Source organism: Silurus aristotelis, assembly GCF_946808225.1.
Source record: "Silurus aristotelis genome assembly, chromosome: 6".
Lineage (NCBI taxonomy): Eukaryota > Metazoa > Chordata > Actinopteri > Siluriformes > Siluridae > Silurus > Silurus aristotelis.
Genome location: NC_139579.1, coordinates 28,188,819 through 28,201,663, shown reverse-complemented (window position 1 = coordinate 28,201,663; position 12,845 = coordinate 28,188,819). Strand labels below are relative to the sequence as shown.

General features: G+C 39.2%; 1 protein-coding gene across 8 annotated transcripts in view; it reads right to left on the bottom strand.

Annotated features, from left to right (window-relative positions):
• The window catches only part of fmn2a (formin 2a), a 52,260-nt gene extending 39,572 nt beyond the window's left edge, over positions 1–12,688 (bottom strand). For 6 of the 8 annotated variants that reach the window (XR_014534086.1, XR_014534087.1, XR_014534088.1 and 3 more), the window contains exons 1-5: positions 12,556–12,688; positions 10,623–10,711; positions 7,803–9,892; positions 6,606–6,766; positions 1,537–1,635 (exon numbers count right to left, since the gene is read on the bottom strand). Coding sequence is in view for 5 of the 8 variants with exons in the window: in XM_083544519.1 (XP_083400645.1) it covers positions 1,537–1,635; positions 6,606–6,766; positions 7,803–9,891 (2,349 nt within the window). In the remaining 3 variants the exon portion in view is untranslated. Of the gene's footprint in view, positions 1–1,536; positions 1,636–6,605; positions 6,767–7,802; positions 9,897–10,622; positions 10,712–12,555 lie in introns of all 8 variants that reach the window. The other 2 variants (XM_083544520.1, XM_083544521.1) reach the window with 2 other exon arrangements.
• Positions 12,689–12,845: the final 157 nt, after the last annotated feature.

Here is a 12,845-nt window from a genome sequence, read left to right as displayed (position 1 = left end):
AAACCATGTGACTTTTTGAGGTTGGGGGTCTAATCATACAATTGGTATAAGACTCTATTATATATGTAGCTGGGGAGGTGGTATCACATTAATTAAGGCATTTAACTTTGAACCAGAAGGACATGAGTTCAAATTCCAGATCCACCACACAAAGCTGAGCTCATTAACAAGGTCCTAAACCCTTAAATGTTTTGTTGTAATTATACGTCACTCTGAATAAAGGCATCTGCCAAATGCTGTAAATGGAGGAACCAAAAAATTAGATGACTATTCATTATGGTTTACCAATTGAAAAAGCATTACACATTTTACTCGTAATCCTAAACTGCTAAATAACAGCATCAGTGAATTGACTGAACATAACCATAAACAGAATCTCAGCCACAAAAGCTTCTTCAATTAATGCAATGATGCCAAACTCACTTTTGACCACCCATTAGAAATGAGATATCTCCTTATAATAGGTTAATAAGTCAGCTATAGACAGCACTCTTCTTTGACAGACCCCACCCACTGACAAATCAGTATATCCTCTTTTTGCCTTTTTTTGTGGAAATCGTTTTCCAGGAAATGTTCTTTGATACATAATTCATCTCTTGGATAAATGATTGCTTTACATTATTTGTAATATTAGCTTTCTTGTCAATTAGGAACAAGTGACATGAATCTGGACTCATCGTCTGGCATCAGCTCGAGATAACACACGTTTATTATTGAAATAATTAAAACACTCAGGATGTGGTGTTATAGGAAACTAAATCAGTGATGATGTGGTGGGATGTGACCTGAGGTACTGTAAGCACTATGAAGTTCATTCTTTTCTCTGTAATAGAGCAACTTGCCAGCATGTCATCCTTTTTATCCTTTTAGAGTTACATTTATTGTTAATTGTATATCCGTGAAACAAGTTATTTCCTATTTAACTGCTATGAAGATCTGTTCCTTCTTTAAAAAGGAACAAAAATATTTATTATATTTTACTGAGAAACCCTAACAATAGAAGGTAATATATTAGTTATTATAGCAATAACCCATTAGAATGATCTCACACATGCACTTACACACAAACATGTATACATATAAAGTGCATATTCTATGGACACACCATGGGCAAATGTTTATGGACACCTGACCACAAGACTCGTATGTGCTTTTTAAACATCCCATTTCACATTTAGTCCCCATTTGCTGTTATAATAACTCTTCTGAGATGTTCCATTTAATTTTGGAGTATGCTTGGGGAGATCATTCAGCCACAAGGGTGTTAATAAAGTGCTGATGTAGGTGAGGTGAGGAGGTCTGGGGTGCAGTCAGTGTTCACATTCATCCCAAAGGTGTTCAATACTGTTGAGATCAAAGGTCTATAGCAGGCCATTCAAGATCATCTGCTTCAACTCATGAGAAGCTTATCTTAATGGAGCTGGCTTTGTGCACAGGGGCAAAGTTATGTTATGCATGTGAAAAATAATAAATCACTTTTTTCCAAAGACACACACACACACACACACACACACACACACACACACACACACACACCTGGGCTGTAGAGTAGGCTGGAGGCCAAGGGGTATGTAATCGCCCTGGAGCCCGAAACTCAGGCTGACCAAGTGGGGTCCATGTGTACAACGTGTCCTTCTGGAACAGAAAAAGAGTGAGTGTGTGTGTGTGTGTGTGTGAGAGAGAGAGAGAGAGAGAGAGAGAGAGAGAGAGAGAGAGAGAGAGAGAGAGAGAGAGAGAGAGAGAGAGAGAGAAAATGGAAAATGGAAATGTTGAGAATGAGTGTTTCTCTTTAACATGTCCATCTATAAAGGGAACAGAGACCTCTGCTGGTACACACTCAGACCTTTTGGCTAGAGCATAAAGATGGTGTTATAGGTTGGTTAGTTTAATGTTTATCTATTTATTATTATTATTAGTAGTAGTAGTAGTAGTAGTAGTAGTGGTAGTAGTTGTAGTTAATTTTTTTTTTTTTACATTTCCTAAACTTAAAATAAATGAAGCTATAATGTCAAACTTTTTTTTCTATTTATTACCAGAGGTGAAAAATTCCTGAAAATCCTACTTGATTAAAAGTATAGATATCTTACTTTAAAACTTACTCAATTACTCCATTCTAATTAGAATATAACTTGAGTATTTGTCACATACAGTGAGGAAAATAAGTATTTGAACACGCTGCTATTTTGCAAGTTCTCCCACTTAGAAATCATGGAGGGGTCTGAAATTGTCATCGTAGGTGCATGTCCACTGTGAGAGACATAATCTAAAAAAAAAAATCCAGAAATCACAATATATGATTTTTAAACTATTTATTTGTATGATACAGCTGCAAATAAGTATTTGAACACCTGTCTATCAGCTAGAATTCTGACCCTCAAAGACCTGTTAGTCTGCCTTTAAAATGTCCACCTCCACTACATTTATTATCCTAAATTACATGCACCTGTTTGAGGTCGTTAGCTGCATAAAGACACCTGTCCAACCCATACAATCAGTAAGAATCCAACTACTAACATGGCCAAGACCAAAGAGCTGTCCAAAGACACTAGAGACAAAATTGTACACCTCCACAAGGCTGGAAAGGGCTACGGGGAAATTGCCAAGCAGCTTGGTGAAAAAAGGTCCACTGTTGGAGCAATCATTAGAAAATGGAAGAAGCTAAACATGACTGTCAATCTCCCTCGGACTGGGGCTCCATGCAAGATCTCACCTCGTGGGGTCTCAATGATCCTATGGAAGGTGAGAAATCAGCCCAGAACTACACAGGAGGAGCTGGTCAATGACCTGAAAAGAGCTGGGACCACCGTTTCCAAGGTTACTGTTGGTAATACACTAAGACGTCATGGTTTGAAATCATGTATGGCACGGAAGGTTCCCCTGCTTAAACCAGCACATGTCCAGGCACGTCTTAAGTTTGCCAATGACCATTTGGATGATCCAGAGGAGTCATGGGAGAAAGTCATGTGGTCAGATGAGACCAAAATAAAACTTTTGGGTCATAATTCCACTAAACTTGTTTGGAGGAAGAAGAATGATGAGTACCATCCCAAGAACACCATCCCTACTGTGAAGCATGGGGGTGGTAGCATCATTCTTTGGGGGTGTTTTTCTGCACATGGGACAGGGCGACTGCACTGTATTAAGGAGAGGATGACCGGGGCCATGTATTGCGAGATTTTGGGGAACAACCTCCTTCCCTCAGTTAGAGCATTGAAGATGGGTCGAGGCTGGGTCTTCCAACATGACAATGACCCGAAGCACACAGCCAGGATAACCAAGGAGTGTCCCTTTAAGAAGCATATTAAGGTTCTGGCATGGCCTAGCCAGTCTACAGACCTAAACCTAATAGAGAATCTTTGAAGGGAGCTCAAACTCCGTGTTTTTCAGCGACAGGCCAGAATCCTGACTGATCTAGAGAAGATCTGTGTGGAAGAGTGGGCCAAAATCCCTCCTGCAGTGTGTGCAAACCTGGTGAAAAACTACAGGAAACGTTTGACCTGTGTAATTGCAAACAAAGGCTACTGTACCAAATATTAACATTGACTTTCTCAGGTGTTCAAATACTTATTTGCAGCTGTATCATACAAATAAATAGTCAAAAAATCATACATTGTAATTTCTGGATTTTTTTTTTAGATTATGTCTCTCACAGTGGACATGCACCTACGATGACAATTTCAGACCCCTCCATGATTTCTAAGTGGGAGAACTTGCAAAATAGCAGGGTGTTCAAATACTTATTTTCCTCACTGTAGGCTGAAATTATATTGAATCAATATTAAGATATTCCTACCATAGCAGAATATATTACAGATCTAAAATAACCTTTTTCTTATTCATCATAATAATGAATAATAAACCACATGCATGAGGAGCAGTGGCGGGCCCGTGCATTTGCTACCTGGGCCTTCAGTGGGGACTTACACAACTTAATCCACCTTTTAATACCACCACTATCACGTTGCATTTATAGAAAACATCAATACTATACAAAAACACAATATAACAATGCGTGGCATTACAGAGACAATTTTTCACAAATAGAGGGTGAATACCATTTTACTAAAGCAAGAAACCCAGTTAAGACTCCAAACCTTTACACTAGAACCGCAACTGTGCCACCCACATCATCTGGAGCAGTTCAGAATCAATATTTGTCTAATAACATGACAGAAACATTAAAAATGGAAATAAAATACAACCTACTCACCAGAGATGCAGACTCATAATTTGCAGCGCTCCTCAGAGGCTGTAATCAGTGGTACGGCTCGTATTCACTGGTCTGGATGTGGTGAACAAACCCTTTCCCGGACTGAGACACGCTAGCTAGCTTCGGGGTTGGCCGACCTCCTCACGATGTCTAGCTTTTTTTTAAAATGGATTTTTAAGTATGTCCGAAACCAAATCAATTTCTCTTCCTCCGTAGGCATAAAAAAATTCTCAGATGTATTATTGTGTGCAGAGCTACACACATGTTTTTCCAGTCGAACTTGGCTGTAACAGTTTCCCTCTGAACAACCAATCAGAGGACGGAAAATTGCTAATGCTATTCTGTGCTAGCTAGCTGACCCTGTGAGGCGAATTTAAAATCTGATTGGTTAAAGAAAAAGAGCTAATTCTTAAGGAGACTATGGTAAAAACGGCAACAGTACAGACTTTGAAGGCCCTGGGCAGATTAGATTGACATGGCAGCACATAGAGGCTGAAATCTGATTAGACAAAAAATCTAACATACACATACACATACTGGAAGCAGTGCAGCCGAAAGAAACGTTACAAAATGAAGAGAATAAACCGTTGGGAATAAATTAATAAAATTTCATGGAACAAATAGGTTGTAAATGTAGGTCAGTGCTTCTGATAGTGTTTAGGCCAGCATAGAAGGCTTTGCTGGCCCTAACCGCTCACCACTGATGAGAAGAAATGACAGTTGGCATCATGCCAGATAGAGACCCCTGTTAACAAGCAGGACAAAAGTCTAACAGCTGGAGACACTTCCCAGTCAACATCAATGGAATTGAGGTAGAGCGGGTCTCCAGCTTTAAGTTTTTGAAAGGATCTGTCCTAGCACCAGAACACTTTACCTCTGTTTAAAAAGGCATAACATCGCCTATACTTCTTGAGGAGTCTTAAGAAAGCTAATCTGTCCCCAGGGATTCTAACGAGTGTTTACCGCTGCATCTTCGAGAGCATACTGACCAACTCCATCACTGTATGGAACGGAGGCTTTACTATGTATGAATGTAAAGCCTGCAAAGGCTGGTCAAAATCACCCAAAGCATCACTGGCACCCAACTACCTGCCATTGAACCTTTACCACAGCAGACGTCTGTGCAGAGCTCACAACATCATCAAGGATTCTTCACATCCCAGTCACAAACTGTTTACCTCCTTTCATCAAGAAGGAGATACAGGAACATACGCACCAGAACCAGTAGTTTCAGGGACAGTTTTTTCCATCCACCATCACACTACTGAACTCTACACTACACCATGAGATCATTGTATAAACACTGTACAGTTGTACATACAATGTACATATTGTGGTTTTTTTCTACCCCAAATTCTCTAGACATATTGTGTGTTACATACATCTGCACTATTTAATTTTTTGTGTATGTATATATACATTACTGTACATTCTGCCTAATAATTCATATTTACATATACATATAATTAGTGTACTTGTTTATTCAGCTTTTGCACATTGTTTTCTATGCCATAGCCTTATAATCTTTTACTTTTTCTACCTTTACAGCAGTGTCTGCCCATCGTTCACTTCATCTCCTCACTGCTATAGCCTTTATATTTAAAAAAATAAAATAGTGAAAAAAATATTATAATAGAAAAAAGTGTGTGTGTGTGTGTGTGTGTCTGTGTGTGTGTGTGTGTGTGTGTGTGTGTGTGTGTGTGTGTGTGTCTATAAAATGAGCGAAACAAGTGCAGACTAAATTACCAAGGTACCAAAACACACAGGTTCTTACTAATGAACCCCACAAAGTTCCACCTCCTATGATAGGTCACATGATGATTCCTGAATAGTAGGATAAGTATTGGCACCATGCACACACACACACACACACACACACACACACACACACACACACACACACACACACACACACACACACACACACACACACATTTTTTTCAACAGTTTTCCCTCTCCATGGTTTCTGGACATCCTGAGGTGTTTAATGATGTGCTGTAAGATGTGAGAAAATAGTGTTAATTATAGCAACTTCCTGCAGCAGCTGCCTGCCTTCTATCAGCTTTCTTTAACACTGGGACAAAAATATCTGTGCTTCCTCTGCTGAATGTTTAGCATGAGACATGATTAGATATAGTTTCCCTCTAGTATATACTGGGTAGAATTAGCATTAAAAATCATGTATTTATGGAATATCCACACAGATTCTTACACTGATATTTTAAGCTTGAATTAGTGTTAGCTTAGTGTTAGTTTAGATTTGTATTAGTGTACAAAAACATAATGGTAAATTAGTTTTTGAAAATGTCACATAAATAGTTCTAGAGAACAACAACATGATCTTGTTTTTTAATTGGAAAGTCGAAGAGAGAGAGAGAGAGAAGGGAAAACGTACATTAAAAACGGGCTTGTTGACCGCATCACTTTCTGTGATTGGCTTTCCGAGGCAGTCGTCGAAGGGCTGAAGAATTCCCAAAGCCAGGAAGAGTGAACAAAACTTCTCAGATTCTTCATTATCACCATGAGCAGCAGTGCATCTAGATAACAGAGAGTGACCTGAAGAGAGAGAAAAAAGATAGAGAGAGAGTGAGAGAGAGAGAAACAGAGAGAGAACGTGAGAGTTGCTGGGATATGCAAAGGAAGAACTTTACTGTGCTGTACATGTACAGCACAATGTACATGTGACAAGTATAAAGCCCCTTTATCACGGTTGAAGATTGAGGCTTTTGGGCATTTAACTGGAAGGCTAAGAGTAAATGTAAAAAACATCACCATGCTACCTCGCCTGGGGTTTTTTACAGAGCCTCAAGTCTCACACTGTGCAAATGGCATCCGGTCTGTGCATCGCGTTCGTGTGTCAAATGTCAAATCAGAAAAAGTAAACACTTTTTCCAGATTAAATTCATTTCTCACACTTAGATAACAGGACTGGTTTTGCTCAAGCTCCTGTCAATGAATAGTTGTTTCAGCAGAAACAGAGGTCTGGAACATTTGTATTTATGCCATTTGGCAGACACCCTTTTCAAGTGTGACTTACATTTATCTCATTCATACAACTGAGCAGCTATGGGGTGTCAGCTTGGTGTGGCTAGGATGCGAACTAATGACCTTTGAATCAAGCGTCCAATACTACTAAGCTACCACCTGCCCAATTGGCACAACTGGCACTGTTATTGCCTGCTATACAGGCTGAATAAAATTAATAAATAAGTGAATTGGGGAAAGTAGCTAATGTGTGCAAAGATTTGCCAAATCAGGGATTCCTTTGAATACAAAAGCTATTCTGTGGCCAATGGGCTGTCAGTGGATGGAACACATTTACACTTTCATTCCTAGGGGCAACAACAGTAATATGAGTTAGTTGACCTACTGGAATATTTTTGTAAAGCAGATGTGGACTAGTAAATCTGGATAAAACCCATAAAAACAGAGGGAAAACAGAGCAACAGAGCTCAGGTTGAACTGGGGATACTGGAGCAGTGACCCAGCTATACCAGGCACCACCTTTAAACAGCACGCTCTCCTTCTATATTGTTTTTATTTGTAATTGTAATTAGTTCACTAAATAATATAGTAGCAAGTGTTGGCTCACCTGAGAATACATCCTGAAATGTGGTTCTGGCAGTTGCCTGAAGACCAGAAGGTGGTTGCTGAGTGTGGAATTCTCGTTGTGAAAGTTCATGACACCTGTCTAAAGCCTGATACCAGCTACAATCAAAACCTCCCGGGCTTGCGATGCTACAGGAACGCGGTCTGTGTTTCCTCCAACATTCAGTTCTGAGTGATGCCTGTTTAAGATCTTGGCTGAGTTTGCGTGGACATGAGGGGCTTTGAGCAGGTGTGGCATTGGGGGAGTGTGGAGGAGACGACAACTGCCTTGTAGTGGTCTTCACATAAGATGGCTGGATGGTAGGGTACAGTTTGACTCCAGAACTTAAGAATTTGCGTGGGTGTAAACCTCGTTCAGCAATGTTCTCCAACATCCAGGGGGTTAATGAAGTGCCAGTACTTTTCCTCCTTATCTGGGCAGGGATGTTTGGCCTTGTCTGCGCCATTAATACATTTTGCTCCACACTAGGTGCCAAATTGAGATCCACAGCACTAATACTCTTCTGTGGCATAAAATTTATCTGCTGAACCTTTGTTCCTGGGTCAACTCTGAGATCAGTTAGCAGCTTAATAAAGTCATCATTGTTTCCTTGAAGACACTCATCAATTGGGGATGAGGCAAAGGAGCCTTCTTCCAGATTCTCCTCAGTTATTTTGTAGGACATGCTGTTTGAGGTGTCCTGAGTGCTGAAGCTGTTAGACCCTTTAATTAAATTAGCCTGGATGTTATGGATGCTTTCTGTTTTGGTGACAGGGGCCATATTTTGGTCATGCGATATCTTCAGGCCATTTGAGCTCCAAACAGATTGACTTCTTGGCCTGGTTTCAGACAATGAAGCTACTATTTCAGTCTTTCCATCATGAAAATTAGCAAAGGAAGAGGAGGGTATGTATGGTACATCCACGTCCGCAGCTAAAAACAAAGATGCTTCATCTTCCTGAGGTTCATCGTTCTCCAGATCTTGAATGATCTCAGGTTTTCCTCCTTCTAAACACCCTTCTATTTTATTGCCCCACTGCTGCTGTTCAATGATACACTGGATATCTGTTAGCATATCTTGGCTATCAAAGGCTGAATGAAAGCTACAGAGATCAGTGTCAGACCCCGACTTGCTGCTCTCTCCCATTCCGTGTTCCACACCCATATCCACAGATGATTCTCTACTTCCTGGAATCCATCTATTTTTTTCTGAAATGCTGTCACATGTAAGGCCTTCTAGAGCCTTCTTTAAAATGGTTCCATCAACATCACCACCACTTTCACAATTAATATCTATATTGTTTTTGGACCCTGGCTTCTTGGACAGTCGATTCCGTATGTGAATGTTGGAGAATACAGAACTCGTGGAGCTTTCTGTTTCGGACTTCTTCTCAGCTGAGTCAGCAGATGATTTTCTGACTTTGTCCTGGGACTTCTTTATCTTTCTGGAGCCCTCTGCGCCTTTATAATCAAATCCATACAGGTCTGTGATGCACTCTGCCCTGGGTGCACCTGCCTTCTTTTGCTTGGCTTCCTGGTTACCCATGTTCCTCAGTAAGCGAACCCCTTTGGCAATCAAGCCATGCCGAGAGTGAGTATTCTCTGGTTGCTCTTTCTGCTTCTGCTGTTTAGTCTGTGCCTCCAATTTCTGGTTTGAGCACTCTGGCTTTCTCTGTCCCTCACTCTGTAATCCCTCACCCTCTCCCTCTGTGGTTGGTAGCAGCTGGTTCGATGATGTAACCGGTGACGCTCCGACGGAAGACATAAAGGGGGGTGGCGCTTCATCTATCTCTTTTGCATTTTCTTGCTCTCCTTCTTGAATCCTTTCTCTCCCTCGGCCAAAAGCTCGATTTGGTGATTCACATCCTGGTATGCTGGAGGATCGGCTGAACCGAGGATGCTCGGCTCGGCCCGGTACATCCTCACATGACTGGGGCTTTGAATTAAACCCTTTCTGTAGATGTTTTTGTTTCCTAATAAGGCTTGTAAGGCTGCTCTTTCTCCGGTCTCTCTCCTGATGGCTGAAAGTAGAAGAGTAGAAGATCTCTCGCAACAAGGGGAAGTGTGTCTCTATAGTCTGGATGGTTTGCATCCTGTCTTAAACATAAACACACATATACATGTAGATTTAATAAGCACACTTTTTGAAAACTTTTTTGAAAAGAAAAAAACACAAATAGCTCAATTAGGGAGTTTTTTCAATTTGCCATCACACTAGTGAACTCCACACTATACTGCTAAGACACAGATGACTCACTGATGCTTTACTGATTTTACTGCAGTAATCAACATGCAGTTCTGCTCCACTCTGTATATTCTATATCATTCTGAACTATTATAATTGATGCACGTGGGGAGTGAAGGCTCGCTCGTATGATCCAATCCAACTGATGAGCTACTGCAGTTGTTAATGCTTGATGGGTCAGGACTTTTTTGGCAGCAAAAGGCAGGTGGTCATAAAGTTATGCCTGGTCGGTGAATATTCTTAGTGTACTTGCTCACCAGCTCCCTCGCATCTTTACACTGCCATAGCCTTTATATTTATTTGCTCTATCTATCTATCTATCTATCTATCTATCTATCTATCTATCTATCTATCTATCTATCTATCTATCTATCTGTCTGTCTGTCTGTCTGTCTGTCTGTCTGTCTGTCTGTCTGTATGTCTGTCTGTCTGTTATAGGAAGAAGAAAATATATTGTAAAATGAATTGAAATATGTAAAAACCACCCCATTTCATATTATTACAGTATTACTAACGTACGGTGACACTTTAATTCCTCTCTGCTTTTTACAGAGGTGTCATTGAAGATTAACACCGACCTGAGAAACGCTTTTCCGAGTCAATCCTTGAGGACAAAGGAAAAAGAAATACAGTGGAGACTGTAATGCCTGGGTTTATCTGTCGTTTCCTTTGAAACAAAAACAAGAGCAAGTCACATGAATGGCATATGAAAGCCCCATGCGAAAGTCAGAAAACCTCATTCATGCTGGTCTTGATTCCATTCAAACACAAATTTTAATGCAGAGAGCCAGACTTAACTGGTAAAAAGACTGAATAGAAATTGAGGCTATAACATAGACATGAAGTTTGTAATGTTTGGTAATTTGTACTGGGCTCTAAAATTAGGAAGGTTCGAAAGGATTTTATGGCTCATGAGTTTGTGTGTGTGTTTGTGTGTGTGTGTGTGTGCACATCATGTGAGCATATTAGGTTGCTTGAATAACTTGGCAATTTGTTTAATGCAGATATCATACATATGAATAATACCCATGTCAAATACTACACCATTACATGATTAAATGTGGCTTGTAAATACAAAATTGTTTATCAATGAGTAATACATGCTTTGCCTTTTGGCTTAAAAAAGCTAAGAGGTTTCACAGTAGTCCATCTGTAGTGTCATAACATTTAATGAAGTAAACATATAAGGGATGTGTTGTTATAGGAAATTAAGCAACAATGTGGTAGTGTGATAATAATAGTTTCGATTAGAATCACACATTCTGGAAAATGTTATACTTCTTTACCACAGTAATTAATTTTTTATTATCATTTTCCAAATTTGCCTTTGGCTTCACCAAGCAATACAAACAAAACCTTACAAAATGCATATAAAAAAAAAAAACACAAGTCAAAATAAATTAACTGTATAACACATTTACATTAAAATGTCAAACACATCCCATATGTACATAGAAATGGATTACACATCGACACCCACTCATATTCCTGACTCAGCTTTGAAAATGTTGATGGTAGTTGGAACGAATGGGAATTGTTACACATTTTTGCTCGGCCGTGGATGTTTAAAGTGTCTCCTCGAAGGCAACAACGGGAACAGAGTGTGTAAGGAATAGAAACCTATATAATAATGGAGGTTTTCTCTTTAGCTTTGTAGCACATGTTCATTTAATATTGTAAAGCAAATTAGTTCCTGTGACCAGTCTTTCCCCTTATCAAAAATAAACAAATAAATACATAATTAAAAAATAAAAACAACCTGTCTATCTTTCTTCATCCAGTCTAGTATTCATTTTAGACAATACACAATCTGCCATACACCAATACACACAATCTGCCATACACCAATACACAATATTGTATTATACAATACACAATCTGCCATACACCATGTCTGCCAATCTCTCGAAGCAAATATAGAAATAAAAATATACCAGAGCATGTGCATTGATGTAGCAATTTATTTTGCGGATGTAAAGTAATACCAAAGCTGCTGGTATAAAACAATAAATCAACACCTTTTGACCAATCAGAATTTAGAATTTAGTGTATACATACATAAATGTAAAAAAAATACCTGCAACATTCAGAAAATTATCATTATATTTATTTTAATTAAATGGACACTAGTGATATCATGTTGACATGATGCCTGGCTGTTTTTAAAAACTTTTTCATGCTTGTCCATTAAAGGTCTAAACGAAAATCGCAGTGTATCACCTGCCATACATACATGACAGCACTAAGCACATAGATATAACATATCTTACTAATATTCTAAAACAGCTTGACATTCATGTTCAATAATTAGAAACATTTAAGCTTTAACTAATTTAAGCCTAATTAACTTCTGTTAATCTATCTATCTATCTATCTATCTATCTATCTATCTATCTATCTATCTATCTATCTATCTATCTATCTGTCTGTCTGTCTGTCTGTCTGTCTGTCTGTCTGTCTGTCTGTCTGTCTGTATATAAACCTATAGGGAATAAAACAAGACCAACTCACAGTTTTAGATAGCTGACTGAAAGCCCATACCTTCACTTCAGGGAAAGAAAGAAAGACGAGAACAAGACCTTCTGGGACAAATGGAATCTAAACACAAAAAGTCTTTGTGATGCTCCTTTTAGTGAGCTTGTTCTTTGGTCACATGAAGGAAAGCTTCACATCACATGGTCTCTTCTATTACAGCAGCTTGAAAATTTTTTTTTTTCAAACACACACACACACACACACACACACACACACACACACACACACACACACACACACACACAGATTCACTGATTCCACACTAA